Source organism: Salvelinus namaycush, chromosome 15 (assembly GCF_016432855.1).
Source record: "Salvelinus namaycush isolate Seneca chromosome 15, SaNama_1.0, whole genome shotgun sequence".
NCBI classification, from domain to species: domain Eukaryota; kingdom Metazoa; phylum Chordata; class Actinopteri; order Salmoniformes; family Salmonidae; genus Salvelinus; species Salvelinus namaycush.
Window position 1 is genome coordinate 2,844,846 of NC_052321.1, and position 27,081 is coordinate 2,871,926.

The window sequence follows — 27,081 nt, forward strand, 5'->3', positions numbered from 1 at the left end:
CTCACTGGCATAGACTTGAAGCTTCAACTACAGTTTCTGATTCTCTCTCCCTTGTGTCTCGTCCCCTGTGTCTCCTCTCTCCCCTGTGTCTCCTCTCTCCGCTGTGTCTCCTCTCCCATCAGAGCACGGTGAGGCTGAAGGGTGGTGCCAAGCTGGGTGAGGGCAGAGTGGAGGTACTGAGGAACAATGAGTGGGGCACGGTGTGTGACGACCGTTGGACCCTGCTGTCGGCCAGCGTGGTGTGCAGGGAGCTGGGCTTCGGATCTGCCAAGGAGGCCCTGACTGGAGCTCGCATGGGACAAGGTGAGGACTGAGCACTCTGGTTTAATCTTCTAAGTGTGGAAGAGGTGAAAAAATGATTGTTGTCTATCAACAGTGACAAGCCACCGGGGTTTGACCACTTGGATGGAAAATGACTGAGGATAATAGCAGACAATATTGTCACTCCTATTTGCCACATCTTCAATCCAAGCCTACTAGAAAGTGTGTGTCCTCAGGCCTGGAGGGAAGCTAAAGTAATTCTGCTACCTAAGAATAGTAAAGTCCAGATACAATCCAGATTTGACCAGATACAATGCTATTTTACAGTAAACAAATTGACAACAAACTTCCAGCACACTTATAGGGAAGGACACTCAACAAGCACAGCACTTACACAAATTACTGATGATTGGCTGAGAGAAATTGATGATAAAAAGATTGTGGGAGCTGTTTTGATAGACTTCAGTGCGGCTTTTGACATTATCGATCAGTCTGCTGTCGTGACGTGACGATCATTAATCTGATGACTGTTAATTATCGAATCAAACTAACTATGTTTAATTGTCACCCGATTAAATTTATCATGTAACAACTAACTCATTAGGAATTCGAGGCACCACGGGAAAATTTGTTAAACGAGTTACTATCTCACGAATAAAACTCTAAATAAATATAGATATCTGTTACATCAATAACTGTCAATTATTAATTATTGCCTCATCAGTCTCATTCTGATCGTTGTAGACCTCTTGAATCCGCAAGAACCCTAACCTTATTGATGAATCAGAAATACACAAATTGGCTTAATTATTTATTTACTAACCAACTAAATAATTACACCGAATACATAAACACACACACACACACGGTATAGATTATTGATTAGAAACGTAATACAATGAAACAGGTCCCTAGTGGACTAGCATGACTGCTTGGTTATAAAAAGGGGAGGGGTCAGAAGGAAAGGGAAAGGGAGAGACAGAGAGATTCAAACTATCGTTGTTACGTTTGGAAACTACGCTCACGGAAATCAGAACACTTAGCATCAACACCACCGCTCATTCGGATAAGAAATCCACTTCGGTGCGAGACTCTGCTGATCTTGGAGTGTTCGTTAGATCAGATACTTCAGATGAAGTTCCTTAGAGGAGGAGGGGGAGGACCATCCTCCTCAGTGAATTTTATAAAAACAAAAATAGTGAAAAATGAAAAAAGTTATCCTTTTTAGATAAAACTATACTAAATATATTCACGTCACCAAATAATTGATTACAATTTTGCAATGAAGGTCCACAGTAGCCTCAACAGCACTCTGTAGGGTAGCACCATGGTGTAGCCAGAGGACAGCTAGCTTCCGTCCTCCTCTGGGTACATTGACTTCAATACACAACCTAGGAGGCTCGTGGTTCTCACCCCCTTCCATAGACTTACACAGTGATTATGACAACTTCCGGAGGACGTCCTCCGACCTATCAGAGCATTTGCAGCGAGAGAGAGAGAGAGAGAGAGAGAGAGAGAGAGAGAGAGAGAGAGAGAGAGAGAGAGAGAGAGAGAGAGAGAGAGAGAGAGAGAGAGAGAGAGAGAGAGAGAGAGAGAGAGAGAGAGAGAGAGAGAGAGAGAGAGAGAGAGAGAGAGATTTTTTTTCGTAGTATATATTTTTTTTTTCACCTGGTAACAGACAGCTGATGTGTTCTACACTGGGAAAATGGAAAAGGTGAGAGGAGCAGAGCGTGTACATGAATGTGAGAAGGAATTATATATACAACGAGCTGTTTGTATGTGTCTGGTATGAAAGTGAACTGTGTTTGCGAGTGATCAGGGGTGTATTCATTGCTTAAACGGAAGCAAACGGAGCGAAACGGGGTAAAACATACCTGAATTTGTCAAATAGAAACTCTGGTTAGCAACTGTTGGACTAATGATTACACCCTAGATCAGGCAAGAGTGTGCAAGGCCTTACTGAATGTGTCACTGTCTGTCACCTTGATTACTCTAAATTGTCTTGACTTGTGTGCACTTACGTTGTAAACATTCATTCATAGGCTAGGTTGTGGTAACCTCATGATGGGTACAGGGACAATTAGAGTTTCATGTAGGAGCATAAACCTGTCACTGTTACATTGAATATTACATTGTTACATTGGAATATGAATGACAGGTCATGTTCATTAAAAAAAATATATCCTCCCTCATCTTAAACGTCGGCGACCGCCACTGGTGTGTGTGTCTTTAGGGATGGGTCCTATCCACATGAATGAGGTCCAGTGTCTGGGGACGGAGAAGTCGATGTGGAACTGTGGCTTTAAGAACATAACCTCAGAGGACTGCCAGCATGTAGAAGACGCCGCTGTGAGGTGCAACACGCCATACATGGACCTGGAGAAATCGGTCAGAGACTAACTACTTATCTCTGTTCTATTATGTTCTGTTCTATTATGTTCTGTTCTATTATGTTCTGTTCTATTATGTTCTGTTCTATTCTGTTCTGTTATGTTCTATTGTGTTCTGTTCTATTATGTTCTGTTCTATTCTATTATGTTCTGTTCTATTATGTTCTGTTCTATTATGTTCTGTTCTATTCCTTTCTATTATGTTCTGTTCTGTTCTGTTCTGTTATGTTCTATTCTATTGTGTTCTGTTCTATTATGTTCTGTTCTATTCCTTTCTATTATGTTCTGTTCTATTCTATTGTGTTCTGTTCTATTATGTTCTATTCCTTTCTATTATGTTCTGTTCTATTCTATTATGTTCTGTTCTATTATGTTCTATTCCTTTCTATTATGTTCTGTTCTATTCTATTATGTTCTATTCTATTATGTTCTGTTCTATTTTGTTCTGTTCTATTTTGTTCTGTTCTATTATGGTCTATTCTATTATGGTCTATTCTATTATGTTCTGTTCTATTATGTTCTGTTCTATTATGTTCTGTTCTATTATGTTCTATTCTATTATGTTCTGTTCTATTCTATTATGTTCTATTCTGTTCTATTATGTTCTATTCTATTATGTTATGTTCTATTCTGTTCTATTATGTTCTGTTCTATTATGTTCTGTTCTGTTCTATTATGTTATATTATGTTCTGTTCTATTCTATTATGTTCTGTTCTGTTCTATTATGTTCTGTTCTATTCTATTATGTTCTGTTATGTTCTATTCTGTTCTGTTCTATTATGTTCTGTTCTATTATGGTCTATTCTATTATGGTCTATTCTATCATGTTCTGTTCTATTGTTCTGTTCTATTATGGTCTATTCTATTATGGTCTATTCTATCATGTTCTGTTCTATTATGTTCTGTTCTATTATGTTCTGTTCTATTCTGTTCTGTTCTGTTCTATTATGTTCTGTTCTATTATGTTCTGTTCTATTATGTTCTGTTCTATTCTATTATGTTCTATTCTATTATGTTCTGTTCTATTCTATTATGTTCTATTCTGTTCTATTATGTTCTGTTCTATTCTGTTCTATTATGTTCTGTTCTGTTCTATTATGTTATATTATGTTCTATTCTATTATGTTCTATTCTGTTCTATTATGTTCTGTTCTATTCTGTTCTATTATGTTCTGTTCTATTATGTTATGTTCTGTTCTATTATGTTCTGTTCTGTTCTATTATGTTCTGTTCTGTTCTATTATGTTATATTATGTTCTATTCTATTATGTTCTGTTCTGTTCTATTATGTTCTGTTCTATTATGTTCTGTTCTATTATGTTCTGTTCTATTCTATTATGTTCTGTTATGTTCTATTCTGTTCTGTTCTATTATGGTCTATTCTATTATGGTCTATTCTATTATGGTCTATTCTATTATGTTCTGTTCTATTATGTTCTGTTCTATTCTGTTCTTTTCTGTTCTATTCTGTTATATTATGTTCTGTTCTATTATGTTCTATTATGTTCTATTATGTTATTTTCTATTATGTTCTATTCTATTATGTTCTGTTCTATTATGTTATGTTCTGTTCTATTATGTTCTGTTCTATTCTATTATGTTCTATTCTATTATGTTCTATTCTATTATGTTCTGTTCTATTATGTTATGTTCTATTATGTTATATTCTATTCTATTATGTTCTATTATGTTATGTTCTGTTCAATTATATTATGTTCTATTCCTTTCTATTATGTTTTGTTCTGTTATGTTCTATTATGTTCTATTCCTTTCTATTATGTTTTGTTCTGTTCTATTCTATTATGTTCTGGTCTATTCTATTATGTTCTATTATGTTCTGTTCTATTATGTTCTATTCTATTATGTTCTGTTCTATTATGTTCTGTTCTATTATGTTCTGTTCTATTATGTTCTGTTCTATTATGTTCTGTTCTATTATGTTCTGTTCTATTCTGTTCTATTATGTTCTATTATGTTCTGTTCTATTATGTTATGTTCTGTTCTATTATGTTCTGTTCTATTATGTTCTGTTCTGTTCTATTATGTTATATTCTATTCTATTATGTTCTATTCTATTATGTTCTGTTCTATTATGTTCTGTTCTATTATGTTCTGTTCTGTTCTATTCTATTATGTTCTGTTATATTCTATTATGTAATATTCTATTCTGTAATATTCTATTCTGTTCTATTCTATTATGTTCTGTTCTGTTCTATTATGTTATATTATGTTCTGTTCTATTATGTTATATTCTATTCTATTATGTTATATTCTATTCTATTATGTTCTATTCTATTATGTTATATTCTATTCTATTATGTTATATTCTATTATGTTCTGTTCTATTATGTTATATTCTATTCTATTATGTTATATTCTGTTCTGTTCTATTATGTTATATTCTATTATGTTCTGTTCTATTATGTTATATTCTATTCTATTATGTTATATTCTGTTCTGTTATATTATGTTATATTATATTCTATTATGTTCTGTTCTATAATGTTCTGTTCTATTATGTTCTGTTCTATTATGTTCTGTTCTATTATGTTCTGTTCTATTCTGTTCTATTATGTTCTATTATGTTCTGTTCTATTATGTTATGTTCTGTTCTATTATGTTCTGTTCTATTATGTTCTGTTCTGTTCTATTATGTTATATTCTATTCTATTATGTTCTTTTCTATTATGTTCTGTTCTATTATGTTCTGTTCTATTATGTTCTGTTCTGTTCTATTATGTTATATTCTATTCTATTATGTTCTATTCTATTTCTGTTCTATTCTATTATGTTCTGTTCTGTTCTATTATGTTATATTATGTTCTGTTCTATTATGTTATATTCTATTCTATTATGTTATATTCTATTCTATTATGTTCTATTCTATTATGTTATATTCTATTCTATTATGTTATATTCTATTATGTTCTGTTCTATTATGTTATATTCTATTCTATTATGTTATATTCTGTTCTGTTCTATTATGTTATATTCTATTATGTTCTGTTCTATTATGTTATATTCTATTCTATTATGTTATATTCTGTTCTGTTATATTATGTTATATTATATTCTATTATGTTCTATTCTATTATGTTCTGTTCTGTTCTATTATGTTCTATTATGTTATGTTCTATTCTATTATGTTCTGTTCTATTATGTTCTATTCCATTATGTTCTGTTCTGTTCTATTATGTTCTGTTCTATTCTGTTCTGTTCTGTTGTATTCTATTATGTTCTGTTCTATTATGTTCTGTTCTATTATGTTATATTCTGTTCTATTATGTTCTGTTCTGTTCTATTCTATTATGTTATGTTCTGTTCTATTATGTTCTGTTCTATTATGTTCTGTTCTATTATGTTATATTCTATTCTATTATGTTCTATTCTATTATGTTCTGTTCTATTATGTTCTGTTCTATTATGTTATGTAATATTCTATTCTGTTCTATTCTATTATGTTCTGTTCTATTATGTTATAATCTATTCTATGATGTTCTATTCTATTATGTTATGTTCTGTTCTATTATGTTCTGTTCTATTATGTTCTGTTCTGTTCTATTATGTTATATTCTATTCTATTATGTTCTATTCTATTATGTTCTATTCTATTCTATTCTGTTATATTCTATTATATTCTATTCTATTCTGTTCTATTCTATTATGTTCTGTTCTATTATGTTATAATCTATTCTATGATGTTCTATTCTAGTATGTTCTGTTCTATTATGTTATATTCTATTCTATTATGTTATATTCTATTCTATTATGTTATATTCTATTATGTTCTATTCTATTATGTTATATTCTATTCTATTATGTTATATTCTATTATGTTCCGTCTCTATTATGTTATATTCTATTCTATTATGTTATATTCTGTTCTGTTCTATTATGTTATATTCTATTATGTTCTGTTCTATTATGTTATATTCTATTCTATTATGTTATATTCTGTTCTGTTCTATTATGTTATATTATATTATATTATGTTCTATTCTATTATGTTCTGTTCTGTTCTATTATGTTCTATTATGTTATGTTCTATTCTATTATGTTCTGTTCTATTATGTTCTATTCCATTATGTTCTGTTCTGTTCTATTATGTTCTGTTCTATTATGTTATGTTCTGTTCCATTCTATTATGTTCTGTTCTATTCTGTTCTGTTCTGTTGTATTCTATTATGTTCTGTTCTATTCTATTATGTTCTATTCTATTATGTTCTGTTCTGTTCTATTATGTTCTGTTCTATTATGTTATGTTCTATTCTATTATGTTATGTTCTATTATGTTCTGTTCTATTCTATTATGTTCTGTTCTATTATGTTCTATTCCATTATGTTCTGTTCTGTTCTATTATGTTATTCTATTCTATTATGTTCTGTTCTGTTCAATTATATTATGTTCTATTCCTTTCTATTATGTTCTATTATGTTCTGTTCTATTATGTTCTGTTCTATTATGTTATGTTCTATTATGTTCTGTTCTATTCTATTATGTTCTATTCCATTATGTTCTGTTCTGTTCTATTATGTTATATTCTATTCTATTATGTTCTGTTCTGTTCAATTATATTATGTTCTATTCCTTTCTATTATGTTCTATCATGTTCTGTTCTATTATGTTCTGTTCTATTATGTTCTATTCTATTATGTTCTATTCTATTCTGTTATGTTATGTTCTGTTCTATTATGTTCTGTTCTATTATGTTCTATTCTATTCTATTATGTTCTATTCTATTATGTTCTGTTCTATTATGTTCTGTTCTATTATGTTCTGTTCTATTCTATTATGTTCATTGCAGTTATTGTCATGTCCTGTTTTACTGATACAATTATGTTAATATGATCATAGAGAACAAACTAAGTAAAAGTTTAGTCAAGTAATTTAGTTTAGCAAAGAGGGGGATATTTATTTTTTACTTTGAATCTTAAACTGTTTATTGATCAATGATGTCTTGACAATGGTATCAGATTCCTGATCGAACAGGAGTGTTTGCTGCAGTAATGTTCAATACAGTGTTAGTAGTATTGTGATGAGAGATATAAACCTGGATACATCCTGAATATGTGATGTGTGTAATGACGTCCAATACTCTCATCAAACACATGCCTTTAACCCATAAATCAAAGTATCCATCACAAATGCACCGTAATCCCTACAAAGTGCACTACTTTTGATCAAAGCCCTATGGCTTAGTACATTATATAGGGAATAGGGTGCCATTTGGATGCGGACAATGACAGAGATTCAATCAGATCGAGCCTTAACTGAGATAGCCGACTCCCCCATTGCTGTGATTTTGGCAGTGTCAGAGGTGGAACTGTGTTAAAGCTTACAACATTACACTGTTCAAAATTGTATCAAGGCTATGTGGGATTATTACTAATCCATTTACATTTACATTTAAGTCATTTAGCAGACGCTCTTATCCAGAGCGACTTACAAATTGGTGCATTCACCTTATGATATCCAGTGGAACAACCACTTTACAATAGTGCATCTAAATCTTTTAAGGGGGGGGGGGGGGGGGGGGGGGGGGGGGGGGGGGTTAGAAGGATTACTTTATCCTATCCTAGGTATTCCTTAAAGAGGTGGGGTTTCAGGTGTCTCCGGAAGGTCCAATGGCAACATCCAATGGCAATGTCCGCAGTAGAGATAACGGATCAGCCGCTTGCTGATTCCACGCAGTTCCCACCTCCGACATCGCCTAAATAAAAACAATCAAACTGAAACGCAGGTGTCGGCTATCGGGGGTTGAGGCAGAACTGATTGAATCAAAGTGCTGTATGTCTGGATAAACGCCCAGCCAGACCGTAATCACCCATACTAACCCCATCCACACACTCCCCCTTCCCTCCGCTTCCTAACCCGTCTGCCCAACCACAGATCCGCCTGACAGGGGGGCGTACCCGCTATGAGGGGCGGGTGGAGGTGTTGAGCACGAAGGCTAACGGGACCAAGAGCTGGGGGCTGATATGTGGAGGGACCTGGGGCACCAAGGAGGCCATGGTGGCCTGCAGACAGCTGGGGCTAGGCTACGCTAACCACGGCCTGCAAGTAGGTATATTAGCCAAGCTAACGGCTAGGCTACGCTAACCACGGCCTGCAAGTAGGTGTATTAACCAAGCTAACGGCTTGTACAGTGCTAATAGAACATGCTTAAACCAGGTTATAACCATGGACTACAATTACCATGAATCTCCAACCTCGGATTTGTTCCGCAGATCTCAAGGCTAGGGACCTCATGGCTAGGGACCTCATGGCTAGGGACCTCTGGCCTCTCTCAGGCTACCTCATCACGAGAGTGTAAACCTCTCTCAGGCTACCTCATCACGAGAGTGTCAACCTCTCTCAGGCTACCTCATCACAAGTGTCAACCTCTCACCGGCTACCTCATCACGAGAGTCTTAAACGCTCTCAGGCTACCTCATCATGAGAGTGTAAACCTCTCTCAGGCTACCTCATCACGAGAGTCTTATTCCAAATACATGAACCTCCCCAACCAATCCCCTTGCTGGGGCTGGGGGGGGTGAGCCAACAGCCAACCATAACATGCCAGGTAGCGACATCTCATTGGTTCTCCCAACCCACCAGGAAGGAACCAATGTGGCTCCCCGCTCCATAACTCACCCTGACATGTTCACCCTGACATGTCCACTTTGACATGTTCACCCTGACATGTTCACCCTGACATGTCCACTTTGACATGTTCACTTTGACATGTCCACCTTGACATGTTCACCTTGACATGTTCACCCTGACATGTTCACCCTGACATGTTCACCCTGACATGTTCACCCTGACATGTCCACTTTGACATGTTCACTTTGACATGTCCACCTTGACATGTTCACCTTGACATGTTCACCCTCACATGTTCACCCTGACATGTTCACCTTGACATGTTCACCCTGACATGTTCACCCTGACATGTTCACCCTGACATGTTCACCCTGACATGTTCACCCTGACATGTTCACCCTGACATGTTCACCTTGACATGTTCACCTTGACATGTTCACCCTGACATGTTCACCCTGACATGTTCACCCTGACATGTTCACCTTGACATGTTCACCCTGACATGTTCACCTTGACATGTTCACCCTGACATGTTCACCCTGACATGTTCACCTTGACATGTTCACCCTGACATGTTCACCCTGACATGTTCACCCTGACATGTTCACTCTGACATGTTCACCCTGACATGTTCACCTTGACATGTTCACCTTGACATGTTCACCCTGACATGTTCACCCTGACATGTTCACCCTGACATGTTCACCTTGACATGTTCACCCTGACATGTTCACCCTGACATGTTCACCCTGACATGTTCACCCTGACATGTTCACCCTCACATGTTCACCCTGACATGTTCACCTTGACATGTTCACCTTGACATGTTCACCTTGACATGTTCACCCTGACATGTTCACCCTGACATGTTCACCCTGACATGTTCACCCTGACATGTTCACCCTGACATGTTCACCCTGACATGTTCACCTTGACATGTTCACCTTGACATGTTCACCTTGACATGTTCACCCTGACATGTTCACCCTGACATGTTCACCCTGACATGTTCACCTTGACATGTTCACCTTGACATGTTCACCCTGACATGTTCACCCTGACATGTTCACCCTGACATGTTCACCCTGACATGTTCACCCTGACATGTTCACCCTGACATGTTCACCCTGACATGTTCACCCTGACATGTTCACCCTCACATGTTCACCCTGACATGTTCACCCTGACATGTTCACCCTGACATGTTCACCCTGGCCCTCAGGAAACCAGCAAACCCCTGGCCCTCAGGACTGTGCACAGACTAGACATTGGAGGAAGCACAGACAGGCTAGAGCAGTGTTTCTCATCTCCAGTCCTCGACTATCCCCAACAAACACGTCTGATTCAACTAGTCAAGGGCTTGATGATTAACTTACTAGTTTAATCAGGTGGTCTGAGGCTACAGCAACAACCAGTACTGTTCCTGTCTCAATTCCAGGCCTGGAGTTGAGACAGGAAGTGCCCTCTCACTGACTTCCCCTAGGCCCCCTTTACAGGTGCGAATCGTGGGAGGCAGGACGTACTATGAGGGCCGTGTGGAGGTTCAGGTGGGGGCGCGGTGGGGCACAGTGTGCTCTGCCAGCTGGACCACTAAAGAGGCCATGGTAGTCTGCAGACAGCTAGGCCTGGGGTACTCCATGCATGCCATCACTGTGAGTAAGACTGGGAGAAGAAGAAATCAATTCCTTCACAGTTGATGTGTGTTGGAAATATAATACTGTACTATAGAGCTGGGACAGGTACTATAGAGCTGGGATAGGTACTATAGAGCTGGGACAGGTACTATAGAGCTGGGACAGGTACTATAGAGCTGGGACAGGTACTATAGAGCTGGGACAGGTACTATAGAGCTGGGACAGGTCCTATAGAGCTGGGACAGGTCCTATAGAGCTGGGACGGGTAGTATAGAGCTGTGACGGGTACTATAGAGCTGGGACGGGTACTATAGAGCTGGGACAAGTACTATAGAGCTGGGACAGGTACTATAGAGCTGGGACAGGTACTATAGAGCTGGGACAGGTACTATAGAGCTGGGACAGGTACTATAGAGCTGGGACAGGTACTATAGAGCTGGGATAGGTACTATAGAGCTGGGATAGGTACTATAGAGCTGGGACAGGTACTATAGAGTTGTGATAGGTACTATAGAGCTGGGACAGGTCGTATAGAACTGGGACAGGTACTATAGAGCTGGGACAAGTCGAGAACTGGGACAGGTCCTATAGAGCTGGGACAGGTCCTATAGAACTGGTACAGAAAATAGAGCTGGGACAGGTATTATAGAGCTGGGACAGGTCGTATAGAACTGGTACAGACAATAGAGCTGGGACAGGTATTATAGAGCTGGGACAGGTTGTATAGAGCTGGGACAAGTACTATAGAGTTGGGACAGGTAGTATAGAGTTGGGACAGGTAGTATAGAGCTGGGACAGGTACTATAGAGCTGGGACAGGTACTATAGAGCTGGGATAGGTACTATAGAGCTGGGACAGGTACTATAGAGCTGGGACAGGTACTATAGAGCTGGGACAGGTACTATAGAGCTGGGACAGGTACTATAGAGCTGGGACAGGTACTATAGAGCTGGGATAGGTACTATAGAGCTGGTACAGGTACTATAGAGCTGGGATAGGTACTATAGAGCTGGTACAGGTACTATAGAGCTGGGATAGGTACTATAGAGCTGGGACAAAGCCTATTCATTCTGTTGATTGCTGCTATGAAAGTATCAGCCTGTCCCTGTTTTGCTATTGGCTGCTGTGTGAGAGAGCTGGAGCCACTCCCTCTCCCCACTGTGACACGGAGGACAGCGAGATGCAGTCTGAGGGGTACAAGTGTAACCGATGTGAAATGGCTAGCTAGTTAGCGGTGGTGCACGCTAATAGCGTTTCAATCGGTGACGTCACTCGCTCTGAGACCTTGAAGTAGTTGTTGCCCTTGCTCTGCAAGGGCCGCGGCTTTTGTGGAGCGATGGGTAACGATGCTTCGAGGGTGGCTCTTGTCGATGTGTGCAGAGGGTCCCTGGTTCGAACCCAGATAGGGGCAAGGAGAGGGACGGAAGCTATACTGTTACACAAGCACATGACCGTTGAGCAATTGAGGGAAAAATACAGTTTTCTAAGCAACTACTGTTATTCTAGTTACAGAGAGGAGAGTCGCAGCTTTCTGTGAGTACATCACTGCTGTTCTTCTAGTTACAGAGAGGAGAGTCACAGCTTTCTGTGAGTACATCACTACTGTTGTTCTAGTTACAGAGAGGAGAGTCACAGCTTTCTGTGAGTACATCACTACTGTTCTAGTTACAGAGAGGAGAGTCACAGCTTTCTGTGAGTACATCACTACTGTTGTTCTAGTTACAGAGAGGAGAGTCACAGCTTTCTGTGAGTACATCACTACTGTTGTTCTAGTTACAGAGAGGAGAGTCACAGCTTTCTGTGAGTACATCACTACTGTTCTAGTTACAGAGAGGAGAGTCACAGCTTTCTGTGAGTACATCACTACTGTTGTTCTAGTTACACAGAGGAGAGTCACAGCTTTCTGTGAGTACATCACTGCTGTTGTTCTAGTTACAGAGAGGAGAGTCACAGCTTTCTGTGAGTACATCACTACTGTTCTAGTTACAGAGAGGAGAGTCACAGCTTTCTGTGAGTACATCACTACTGTTGTTCTAGTTACACAGAGGAGAGTCACAGCTTTCTGTGAGTACATCACTACTGTTCTAGTTACAGAGAGGAGAGTCACAGCTTTCTGTGAGTACATCACTACTGTTGTTCTAGTTACAGAGAGGAGAGTCACAGCTTTCTGTGAGTACATCACTACTGTTCTAGTTACAAGAGGACAGTCACAGCTTTCTGTGAGTACATCACTACTGTTCTAGTTACAGAGAGGACAGTCACAGCTTTCTGTGAGTACATCACTACTGTTCTAGTTACAGAGAGGACAGTCACAGCTTTCTGTGAGTACATCACTACTGTTGTTCTAGTTACACAGAGGAGAGTCACAGCTTTCTGTGAGTACATCACTACTGTTCTAGTTACAGAGAGGAGAGTCACAGCTTTCTGTGAGTACATCACTACTGTTCTAGTTACAGACAGGAGAGTCACAGCTTTCTGTGAGTACATCACTACTGTTGTTCTAGTTACACAGAGGAGAGTCACAGCTTTCTGTGAGTACATCACTACTGTTCTACTTACAGAGAGGAGAGTCACAGCTTTCTGTGAGTACATCACTACTGTTCTAGTTACAGAGAGTCACAGCTTTCTGTGAGTACATCACTCTGTTGTTCTAGTTACAGAGAGGAGTCACAGCTTTCTGTGAGTACATCACTACTGTTGTTCTAGTTACAGAGAGGAGAGTCACAGCTTTCTGTGAGTACATCACTCTGTTGTTCTAGTTACAGACAGGAGTCACAGCTTTCTGTGAGTACATCACTGCTGTTGTTCTAGTTACAGAGAGGAGAGTCACAGCTTTCTGTGAGTACATCACTACTGTTCTAGTTACAGAGAGGAGAGTCACATGTGAGTACCAGTGATGTCATCATGTAGACTATACCCCCCTGTATCTGACTAGATCACCAGTGATGTCATCATGTAGACTATACCCCCCCCCCCCTGTATTTGACTAGATCACCAGTGATGTCATCATGTAGACTATACCCCCCTGTATCTGACTAGATCACCAGTGATGTCATCATGTAGACTATACCCCCCTGTATCTGACTACAGCACCAGTGATGTCATCATGTAGACTATACCCCCCCCTGTATTTGACTAGATCACCAGTGATGTCATCATGTAGACTATACCCCCCTGTATCTGACTAGATCACCAGTGATGTCATCATGTAGACTATACCCCCCTGTATCTGACTAGATCACCAGTGATGTCATCATGTGGACTATACCCCCTGTATCTGACTAGATCACCAGTGATGTCATCATGTAGACTATACCCCCCTGTATCTGACTAGATCACCAGTGATGTCATCATGTAGACTATACCCCCCTGTATCTGACCAGATCACCAGTGATGTCATCATGTAGACTATACCCCCCTGTATCTGACTAGATCACCAGTGATGTCATCATGTAGACTATACCCCCCTGTATCTGACTAGATCACCAGTGATGTCATCATGTAGACTATACCCCCCTGTATCTGACTAGATCACCAGTGATGTCATCATGTAGACTATACCCCCCTGTATCTGACTAGATCACCAGTGATGTCATCACGTAGACTATACCCCCCTGTATCTGACTAGATCACCAGTGATGTCATCATGTAGACTATACCCCCCTGTATCTGACTAGATCACCAGTGATGTCATCATGTAGACTATACCCCCCCCTGTATTTGACTAGATCACCAGTGATGTCATCATGTAGACTATACCCCCCTGTATCTGACTAGATCACCAGTGATGTCATCATGTAGACTATACCCCCCTGTATCTGACTAGATCACCAGTGATGTCATCATGTGGACTATACCCCCTGTATCTGACTAGATCACCAGTGATGTCATCATGTAGACTATACCCCCTGTATCTGACTAGATCACCAGTGATATCATCATGTAGACTATACCCCCCTGTATCTGACTAGATCACCAGTGATGTCATCATGTAGACTATACCCCCCTGTATCTGACTAGATCACCAGTGATGTCATCATGTAGACTCTACCCCCCTGTATCTGACTAGATTACCAGTGATGTCATCATGTAGACTCTACCCCCCTGTATCTGACTAGATCACCAGTGATGTCATCATGTAGACTATACCCCCTGTATCTGACTAGAGCACCAGTGATGTCATCATGTAGACTCTACCCCCCTGTATCTGACTAGATCACCAGTGATGTCATCATGTAGACTCTACCCCCCTGTATCTGACTAGATCACCAGTGATGTCATCATGTAGACTATACCCCCCTGTATCTGACTAGAGCACCAGTGATGTCATCATGTAGACTATACCCCCCTGTATCTGACTGGATCACCAGTGATGTCATCATGTAGACTATACCCCCCTGTATCTGACTAGATCACCAGTGATGTCATCATGTAGACTATACCCCCCTGTATCTGACTAGATCACCAGTGATGTCATCATGTAGACTATACCCCCTGTATCTGACTAGATCACCAGTGATGTCATCACGTAGACTATACCCCCCTGTATCTGACTAGATCACCAGTGATGTCATCATAGATCACCAGTGATGTCATCATGTAGACTATACCCCCCTGTATCTGACTAGATCACCAGTGATGTCATCATGTAGACTATACCCCCCTGTATCTGACTAGATCACCAGTGATGTCATCATAGAGCGCAAGTGTCAAGACCAGAGGGTGTGTGGTGATCGTTTTGGCACCTTTCAGATGGGTGCTACACATTGGTAGAGGAAGAGGTTCTCCCATTACTATATAAAGAGCTTTGAGCTACAGGAAAAGCACTCCAATCAATTATTATTATTATTATCATAACCTATTGCCAAGTGTCCCTTGTAAAATAGGTCTCAATGGGACTTCCTGGATAAATAAAGGTTTAATGGTAACCTCCTGCTGTTTGTTTGTGCTTCCCCTGTTGCTAAGGAAACATGGTACTGGGACAGTAGTAACGTGACAGAGATGGTGATGAGTGGAGTGATAACCTCCTGCTGTTTGTTTGTGCTTCCCCTGTTGCTAAGGAAACATGGTACTGGGACAGTAGTAACGTGACAGAGATGGTGATGAGTGGAGTGATAACCTCCTGCTGTTTGTTTGTGCTTCCCCTGTTGCTAAGGAAACATGGTACTGGGACAGTAGTAACGTGACAGAGATGGTGATGAGTGGAGTGAAGTGTTCAGGTAGGGTTGTGAAACTCCCGGTAATTTACCAAAGTTATCAGAATTTATATTGAACTAAATGCTTTATTTACATAGTTTACATGTTATGAAAATTCCTTAAATTCCTTGAAAATTTCACATTTTCAGATTAGTTTACTGGTAAATTTAGAAAAGTGTCTAATAACATCCCCTTCCCTTTTGTATAGGAAACGAGATGTCTCTGAGCCACTGCCAGCATCACAGGACTGTCAGCTGTCAGAAGACTGCTGCCAAGTTCTCTGCTGGGGTCATCTGCTCAGAGAGTGAGTTCCTGAAGGACCTGTTGGGCTGGATAAGGGTTTCTTAGCTCCAAGTGTTCCAGGTGTTTGTAAGGGCACGGATGACAGACCGGTAGGATTCCAGTGGAGGTGGTTTAACAGCGTTGATTCACATAGAGCAGGAACGGCACAGCACAGTGAATGGGCTAAGGCACTTTAAGGTATGGCTGGACAATTGTTTTACCCAGGAGTGTGTTTAGTTCTGAAAAAATGGGAAATTAAGTACAACAGTGAATGATATAATGCACGAGTTCTCCTGTCAATCAATCAATCAAATGTATTTATAAAGCCCTTCTGACATCAGCCGATGTCACAAAGTGCTGTACAGAAACCCAGCCTAAAACCCCAAACAGCAAGCAATGCAGGTGGAGAAACACGGTGGCTTGGAGAAACTCCCTAGAAAGGCAGGAGCCTAGGAAGAAACCTAGAGAGGAACCAGGCTCTGAGGGGTGGCCAGTCCTCTTCTGGCTGTGCCGGGTGGAGATTATAACAGTACATGGCCAAGATGCTCAAACGTTCATAGATGACCAGCAGGGTCAAATACTAATAATCACAGTGGTAGTAGAGGGTGCAACAGGTCAGCACCTCAGGAGTAAATGTCCGTTGGCTTTTCATAGCTGATCATTCAGAATTAGAGACAGCAGGTGCGGTAGAGAGAGAGAGTCAAAAACAGCAGGTCCGGGACAAGGTAGCACATCCGGTGAACAGGTCAGGGTTCCATAGCCGCAGGCAGAACAGTTGAAACTGGAGCAGCAGCACGACCAGGTGGACTGGCCAGGTAGTCCTGAGGCATGGTCCTAGGGCTCAGGTCCTCAGAGAGAAGAAAAAGAGAGAGAGAATTAGAGGGAGCATACATCAATTCACACAGGACACCGGATAAGACAGGAGAAGTACTCCAGATATAACAGGCAGGATATAACCCCATCCACTTTGCCAAAGCACAGCCCCACACTTCTAGAAGGATATCTTCAAACCACCAACTTACTACCCTGAGACAAGGCTGAGTATAGCCCACGAAGATCTCCCCCACGGCACGAACCCGAGGGGGGCGCCAACCCCGGACAGGAAGATCACATCAGAGTTGATTTGTCAGAGGAAAGCCATCCACAGAGACACACTGATATCTTTCCAACAGATCTAAACCAGGCCAGAACTTGTCCGTGTAGACCAATTTGGGTTTCCAATCTCTCCAAAATAATGTGGTGATCAATGGAATCAAATCAGCACTAAGGTCTAGGAGCACGAGGACAGATGCAGAGCCTTGGTCTGACGCCATTAAAAGGTAATTTACCACTTTCACAAGTGCAGTCTCAGTGCTATGATGGGGTCTAAAACCAGACTGAAGCATTTCGTATACATTGTTTGTCTTCAGGAAGGCAGTGAGTTGCTGCGCAACAGCTTTTTCTTTTTTTTATTGAGAGGAATGGAAGATTTGATATAGGCCGATAGTTTTTTATATTTTCTAGGTTCAAGGTTTGGCTTTTTCAAGAGAGGCTTTATTACTGCCACGTTTAGAGAGTTTGGTACACATAGGGATAGGATAGGATAGGGAGCCGTTTATTATGTTCAACATAGGAGGGCCAAGCACAGGAAGCAGCTCTTTCAGGTGTTTAGTTGGAATAGTGTCCAGTATGAAGCTTGAAGGTTTAGAGGCCATGACTATTTTCATCAATGTGTCAAGAGATATAGTATTAAAATACTTGTGTCTCCCTTGATCCTAGGTCCTGGCAGAGTTGTGCAGACTCAGGACAACTGAGCTTTGGAGGGATACGCAGATTTAAAGAGGAGTCCGTAATTTGCTTTCTAATGATCATGATCTTTTCGTCAAAGAAGTTCATGAATTGATCACTACTGAAGTGAAAGCCATCCTCTCTTGGGGAATGCGACAGTATCCCCCAAGAGATTTGCGACAGTATCAAAAATAAATGTAGGATTGTTCTTATTCTCCTCAATTAAGTTGGAAAAATAGGGTGATCGAGCAGCAGTGAGGGCTCTTCGATACTGCACGGTACTGTCTTTCCAAGATAGTCGGAAGACTTCCAGTTTGGTGTGGCGCCATTTCCGTTCCAAATTTCTGGAAGCTTGCTTCAGAGCTCGGGTATTTTCTGTATACCAGGGAGCTAGTTTCTTATGACAAATGTTTTTTGTTTTTATGGGTGCAACTGCATCTAGGGTATTGCGCAAGGTTAAATTGAGTTCCTCAGTTAGGTGGTTAACATTTTTACATTACATTTTAGTCATTTAGCAGACGCTCTTATCCAGAGCGACTTACAGTAGAGTGCATACATTTTATTACATTTTTTACATTACATTTTACATACTGAGACAAGGATATCCCTACCGGCCAAACCCTCCCTAACCCGGACGACGCTATGCCAATTGTGCGTCGCCCCACGGACCTCCCGGTTGCGGCCGGCTGCGACAGAGCCTGGGCGCGAACCCAGCCCAGCCTGGGCGCGAACCCAGAGACTCTGGTGGCGCAGCTAGCACTGCGATGCAGTGCCCTAGACCACTGCGCCACCCGGGAGGCTGGTTGTTGTACTCTGACGTCCTTGGGTAGGCAGAAGGAGTCTGGAAGGGCATCAAGGAATCTTTGTGTTGTCTGAGAATTTATAGCACGGCTTTTGATGATCCTTGGTTGGGGTCTGAGCAGATTATTTGTTGCGATGCAAACGTAATAAAATGGTAGTCCGATAGTCCAGGATTATGAGGAAAAACATTAAGATCCACAATATTTATTTCACGGGACAAAACTAGGTTCAGAGTTTGACTGTGACAGTGAGTAGGTCCAGAGACATGTTGGACAAAACCCACTGAGTCGATGATGGCTCCGAAAGCCTTTTGGAGTGGGTCTGTGGACTTTTCCATGTGAATACTAAAGTCACCAAAAATGTGAATATAATCTGCCATGACTACAAGGTCCGATAGGAATTCAGGGAACTCAGTGAGGAACGCTGTATATGGCCCAGGAGGCCTGTAAACAGTAGCTATAAAAAGTGATTGAGTAGGCTGCATAGATTTCATGACTAGAAGCTCAAAAGACGAAAACGCAGTCATTTTCTTTTTTGTAAATTGGAATTTGGTATCGTAAATGTTAGCAACAGCGCCGCCTTTGCGGGATCCGCGGGGGATACGGTCACTAGTGTAACCAGGAGGAGAGAGGCCTCTTTTAACACCGTAAATTCATCAGGCTTAAGCCATGTTTCAGTCAGGCCAATCACATCAATATTATGATCAGTGACTATTACTGCCTTGGAAGTGAGGGATCTAACATTAAGTAGCCCTATTTTGAGATGTGAGGTATCACGATCTCTTTCAATAATGACAGGAATAGAGGATGTCTTTATCCTAGTGAGATTGCTAAGTTTTGGCCATGTTTAGTTTTGGCCAACCTAGGTCGAGGCACAGACACGGTCTCAATGGGGATAGCTGAGCTGACTACACTGACTGTGTTAGTGGCAGGCTCCACTAAGCTGGCAGGCTGGCTAACAGCCTGCTGCCTGGCCTGCACCCTATTTCATTGTGTAGGTAGAGGAGTTAGAGCCCTGTCTACATGACAGAGCAACAACATGACTGGTATTCACTAATAAAGATCAAAGAGACCCCCACATTACTACAGGCAGCACCGTCACCAGATGTTTTATGCACCCGTTACTTTCACATTGATGTCGGCTTAGGTGGCGCGTCCAATAGTCTAGGGGGGAAAAAAAGTCAATTGAATTCAATTAGCCAAAAGTAGCAATATAATTACTCATGCCTATACATAAATACAATCATTCAAAATACTGCACCAGAGAGCATGATTTGGCCACAGAGGAGCATTAGCTTCGTCATTTAAACAAAAAAGTGGATTGTATTAAGTGCGCGTTTTGGGCAACGCGCACGGCAAATAGCCTACCAAGTAGCTGATTGTTGAGTTGCAGCTGTCATTGAAAAGCAGTTAACTATCGCAATATTTCTAAATACAATCGTAGGAAAAACATCGTTTAGAAATCAAATGGTTATTGCTGAAAAGAGAAGACAAAGAAAAAACACTTATCAAAATTCTGAACTCCCAATTGAGCGAACAGTAGCCTCTTCTTGACACCAGCGTATACCCTGCGAGAGCATATTCACTGTCTTTATCATTGGATCAGTTCCACTGGTCACCGGAATGTTTTTTTTTGGGGGGGGGGGGAATGATTCGCCACCTCCAGGCTAGATTGACGTCATATGGTCCAATTTGCGTCTCCTCTTTTCGTAGGGCTAGATGGTTACGTTCAAGACAAGGCTGTTTTTACTCATCTGTTTGGCAGTCGAGTAGGTTACTAGAATTGCATGAAATGTGTTTCTAAAAGGCCACATTTTCCCAGGCAAAGAGCCGTCCATTGTTGTCTGTTTTGCTAACAGGATGGAGTTATATTATTAGCCTAAATGAGGACTATCCAATCTACTCATCACATTAGGAATATCAGCGTATCTAACATTAGTCGGCAAATGCGATGATTAGATGCATTCAAACCTTTATTATAAAGGTGCGATTTTATGGTGAAAAAATAGCTCCCCCAAAAACTTGAAGGTCACACGGACGTTGGTATTTGAAGTTGGCCGTGTGACTTGACAGTGTGTATTATGCATCTATTTCACACTGCGACTGTATGCGCCGTTCCACAAGTAAATGAGTCATTTTATGATGAGGTTGAGTAGTGGTTGACACATCCGTTCCACAGACCTTTAAACCTGACAGTGATGACTAATGACTGGGGTCATTTTTGTTTGTTTCTGATCTTCTCCAAATGTCAGTTTAGAGTTTATAAATTGTGTAGAAATTCAGTAAATTATCTTCCCACACCCTGAACTGACTCCACTCTGACACACCCTGAACTGACCCCACTCTGACACACCCTGAACTGACCCCACTCTGACACACCCTGAACTGACTCCACTCTGACACACCCTGAACTGACCCCACTCTGACACCCTGAACTGACTCCACTCTGACACACCCTGAACTGACTCCACTCTGACACACCCTGAACTGACTCCACTCTGACACACCCTGAACTGACTCCACTCTGACACACCCTGAACTGACTCCACTCTGACACACCCTGAACTGACTCCACTCTGACACACCCTGAACTGACCCCACTCTGACACACCCTGAACTGACTCCACTCTGACACACCCTGAACTGACTCCACTATGACACACCCTGAACTGACCCCACTCTGACACACCCTGAACTGACCCCACTCTGACACACCCTGAACTGACCCCACTCTGACACACCCTGAACTGACTCTACTCTGACACACCCTGAACTGACTCCACTCTGACACACCCTGAACTGACCCCACTGTGACACACCCTGAACTGACTCCACTCTGACACACCCTGAACTCACCCCACTCTGAACTGACCCCACTCTGACACACCCTGAACTGACCCCACTCTGAACTGACCCCACTCTGACACACCCTGAACTGACCCCACTCTGACACACCCTGAACTCACCCCACTCTGAACTGACCCCACTCTGACACACCCTGAACTGACTCCACTCTGCTGTACCCTGAACTGACTCCACTCTGAACTGACCCCACTCTGACACACCCTGAACTGACCCCACTCTGAACTGACTCCACTCTGACACACCCTGAACTGACTCCACTCTGACACACCCTGAACTCACCCCACTCTGAACTGACCCCACTCTGACACACCCTGAACTGACCCCACTCTGACACACCCTGAACTCACCCCACTCTGAACTGACCCCACTCTGACACACCCTGAACTGACTCCACTCTGCTGTACCCTGAACTGACTCCACTCTGAACTGACCCCACTCTGACACACCCTGAACTGACCCCACTCTGAACTGACCCCACTCTGACACACCCTGAACTGACCCCACTCTGACACACCCTGAACTCACCCCACTCTGAACTGACCCCACTCTGACACACCCTGAACTGACCCCACTCTGACACACTCTGAACTGACCCCACTCTGAACTGACTCCACTCTGACACACCCTGAACTGACCCCACTCTGACACACCCTGAACTGACTCCACTCTGACACACCCTGAACTGACCCCACTCTGACACACCCTGAACTGACTCCACTCTGACACACCCTGAACTGACCCCACTCTGACACACCCTGAACTGACCCCACTCTGACACCCTGAACTGACCCCACTCTGACACACCTGAACTGACCCCACTCTGACACACCCTGAACTGACCCCACTCTGACACACCCTGAACTGACCCCACTCTGACACACCCTGAACTGACCCCACTCTGACACACCCTGAACTGACCCCACTCTGACACACCCTGAACTGACCCCACTCTGACACACCCTGAACTGACCCCACTCTGACACCCTGAACTGACTCCACTCTGACACACCCTGAACTGACCCCACTCTGACACACCCTGAACTGACCCCACTCTGACACACCCTGAACTGACCCCACTCTGACACACCCTGAACTGACCCCACTCTGACACACCCTGAACTGACCCCACTCTGACACACCCTGAACTGACTCCACTCTGACACACCCTGAACTCACCCCACTCTGAACTGACCCCACTCTGACACACCCTGAACTGACCCCACTCTGACACACTCTGAACTGACCCCACTCTGAACTGACTCCACTCTGACACACCCTGAACTGACCCCACTCTGACACACCCTGAACTGACTCCACTCTGACACACCCTGAACTGACCCCACTCTGACACACCCTGAACTGACTCCACTCTGACACACCCTGAACTGACCCCACTCTGACACACCCTGAACTGACCCCACTCTGACACCCTGAACTGACCCCACTCTGACACACCCTGAACTGACCCCACTCTGACACACCCTGAACTGACCCCACTCTGACACACCCTGAACTGACCCCACTCTGACACACCCTGAACTGACCCCACTCTGACACACCCTGAACTGACCCCACTCTGACACACCCTGAACTGACCCCACTCTGACACACCCTGAACTGACCCCACTCTGACACCCTGAACTGACTCCACTCTGACACACCCTGAACTGACCCCACTCTGACACACCCTGAACTGACCCCACTCTGACACACCCTGAACTGACCCCACTCTGACACACCCTGAACTGACCCCACTCTGACACACCCTGAACTGACCCCACTCTGACACACCCTGAACTGACTCCACTCTGACACACCCTGAACTCACCCCACTCTGAACTGACCCCACTCTGACACACCCTGAACTGACCCCACTCTGACACACCCTGAACTCACCCCACTCTGAACTGACCCCACTCTGACACACCCTGAACTGACTCCACTCTGCTGTACCCTGAACTGACTCCACTCTGAACTGACCCCACTCTGAACTGACCCCACTCTGACACACCCTGAACTGACCCCACTCTGAACTGACCCCACTCTGACACACCCTGAACTGACCCCACCCTGAACTGACCCCACTGTTCTAAACAGCCAACATAAAACAAGTGGCAATGGAAACTACTGTACGGTACTTGTTGAGATTTTGACCGTTCCTCTCCTCCTCCTCTCTCCTCCCAGCGGCGTCTGACCTGGTCCTGAATGCTCCCCTGGTCCAGCAGTCCGTGTACATTGAGGACCGCCCGCTCCACATGTTGTACTGCGCAGCGGAGGAGAACTGTCTGTCTCAGTCTGCCGCTAGCGCTAACTGGCCCTACGGACACCGCCGCCTGCTGCGGTTCTCCTCTCAGATCCACAACATCGGACGGGCCGACTTCAGGCCCAAGGCTGGACGCCACTCCTGGGTCTGGCACGCCTGTCACGGGTAACTATGGCAACCTAATCATCTAGCGCAGTGGTTTCCAACCGGTGGTCTGCAGGTGGTCCGCCAATTATTTTAAATTAAAAAATGTTTTTTATAATAGTTGGGAGTATTTACGGTATAATAAGTAGTTTTACCTTTAACACTACATTGCCTTTGCCAATACATTACCTTTAACAGTACATTGCCTTTGCCAATACATTACCTTTAACCGTGCATTGCATTTGACAGTACATTACCTTTAACAATACATTACCTTTGACAATACATTACCTTTGGAAATACATTACCTTTGGAAATACATTACATTTAACAGTGCATTACCTTTAACACTACATTACATTTGGTAATACATTACATTTGACAGTACATTACATTTGACAGTACATTGCATTTGACAGTACATTGCATTTGACAGTACATTACCTTTAACAGTACATTACCTTTAGTGATACATTACATCTGTTACATTACCTTAAACAATATATTAACTTTAACAATACAAATTGTTTACAATAATAATAGGCCTTTAATAACTGATAACATTGACTCTCAATTTGACTGCCAAGATATTGAATATAGTTCTGCGAATGGTGGTCCTCGAGCTGTTGACGGTGATTTGGAACGGAAAAAGTTGGGAACCGCTGATGTAGAGAATACCTTCAACTGTCTACTTAATAGATGGGTTGGCTGACAACGTCACGGAACCGATGTGCGTGCTTCCATGGGGCAGAAGTCAGCCTGTTGCTGTCATTCTGGATGGCCAGATCGCTAGCGACAATGACAAGAAACTGTCATGTGGGAAATCGGAAGTGACTGGTTTCAGCTGGTTTCATCTCGTTCTTGATACCATGTCTTGTTTTGAGGCGTTTGACTGTGACAATCTTTGGTTTTTTACATTTAATATGTTTTCAATAAACATTGGAGATTAAATATAACTTCAATGTTGTCAACAATTTAAGCCAACTGTGTGTTTTTTTCCCCATAGTGGCGCACGCATCAGTTTAATTGCTAATCAACCTCCCCGTTTAGGTTGTAGGTCTGTAGCCGCTTTAAGTTACAGTTTTACTGTGAACACTGAGGCTGTACCCGCTTTAAGTTACAGTTTTACTGTGAACACTGAGGCTGTACCCGCTTTAAGTTAGTTTTACTGTGAAGACTGAGGCTGTAGCCGCTTTAAGTTACAGGTTTAACAGTGGTCAACAGTGGTCAAAATATATATATTTCAAAATTTGAGGTAGGCTATATGATCCCACCGGTAATAGATCCATTGTTGTATTACTTGTGAAGCACAGCTGAGTGAGAATACATTAGCTTTATATTTTACGGGGACGATGGTGCCTGTATCTGATAGTCAGTCTCAGCAGAGGGAGAGAGCAGCAGACTGAGGGTCCGTCTCTCAACATCTCTCCGCTCTCCCTTTCCTCCACTGACTCTGACCAAAGTAGGGACACCGTCTTCCAGCTGATGGTGAAACTCGAGTCACACTGCATTATTTCTTCATGCACCAATTCATGTTGTTCCTCCTATGACCAGAGGAGTCTTCCTCATGCACCAATTCATGTTGTTACTCCTATGACCAGAGGAGTCTTCCTCATGCACCAATTCATGTTGTTACTCCTATGACCAGAGGAGTCTTCCTCATGCACCAATTCATGTTGTTACTCCTATGACCAGAGGAGTCTTCCTCATGCACCAATTCATGTTGTTCCTCCTATGACCAGAGGAGTCTTCCTCATGCACTCCTGACCTATACTCTCAGATCTGATACCCCTGACCTATACTCTCAGATCTGAGGTTCAACTGTGTTCTGTTCCCTATGCAGCCACTACCACAGTATGGATATCTTCACCCACTATGACCTGCTGTCGTCCAACGGGACCAAGGTGGCTGAGGGACACAAGGCCTCCTTCTGTCTGGAGGACACGGAGTGTCACGAAGGTGAGTCTGGGAGGCAAACTTATCAGAACAGAGTCTACTGTAGGTCCAGCCAATCAGAGTAGACTATTGGAGGTCCAGCAAATCAAAACATCCTTAACTGGAGGGCCACCCAATCAAAACATACTCCACTAGAGGGCCAACCAATCAAACCGTCTTTATTTGGGTGTTAAGATCAAGGATACCTTATCCAACATTCAAAGTGGAACATTCTGTATCCTGTTTTGGAGGATGTGTAATTGTTGGTGGTAGAAGTCTAATTGGTGTAATCTGTGTTCTCCAGGTATCTCTAAGAGGTATGAGTGTTCTGTGTTCTCCAGGTATCTCTAAGAGGTATGAGTGTTCTGTGTCCTCCAGGTATCTCTAAGAGGTATGAGTGTTCTGTGTTCTCCAGGTATCTCTAAGAGGTATGAGTGTTCTGTGTTCTCCAGGTATCTCTAAGAGGTATGAGTGTTCTGTGTTCTCCAGGTATCTCTAAGAGGTATGAGTGTTCTGTGTTCTCCAGGTATCTCTAAGCGGTATGAGTGTTCTGTGTTCTCCAGGTATCTCTAAGAGGTATGAGTGTTCTGTGTTCTCCATGTATCTCTAAGAGGTATGAGTGTTCTGTGTTCTCCAGGTATCTCTAAGAGGTATGAGTGTTCTGTGTTCTCCATGTATCTCTAAGAGGTATGAGTGTTCTGTGTTCTCCAGGTATCTCTAAGAGGTATGAGTGTTCTGTGTTCTCCAGGTATCTCTAAGCGGTATGAGTGTGCTAACTTCGGAGAACAGGGCATCACCGTGGGGTGTTGGGACCTGTATCGCCATGACATCGACTGCCAGTGGATCGACATCACCGACATCAAACCAGGAAACTACATCCTACAGGTGAACAACCTCGTCTTCTTTTGCTGTTAAAACATCGTGGGGAGGCCCTGAATACGACAAAACGTAGAAAAA

At 42.4% G+C, this 27,081-nt stretch overlaps 1 protein-coding gene across 1 annotated transcript in view; it reads left to right on the top strand.

The window, feature by feature from the left end:
• The window catches only part of loxl3b (lysyl oxidase-like 3b), a 62,562-nt gene that overhangs the window by 31,341 nt on the left and 4,140 nt on the right, over positions 1-27,081 (top strand). The window contains exons 6-14 of the mRNA XM_039008782.1: positions 123-303; positions 2,495-2,649; positions 8,543-8,713; positions 10,735-10,890; positions 16,028-16,091; positions 16,277-16,372; positions 23,967-24,210; positions 26,033-26,148; positions 26,873-27,009. Coding sequence (XP_038864710.1) covers positions 123-303; positions 2,495-2,649; positions 8,543-8,713; positions 10,735-10,890; positions 16,028-16,091; positions 16,277-16,372; positions 23,967-24,210; positions 26,033-26,148; positions 26,873-27,009 — 1,320 coding nt within the window. The remainder of the gene's footprint in view (positions 1-122; positions 304-2,494; positions 2,650-8,542; positions 8,714-10,734; positions 10,891-16,027; positions 16,092-16,276; positions 16,373-23,966; positions 24,211-26,032; positions 26,149-26,872; positions 27,010-27,081) is intronic.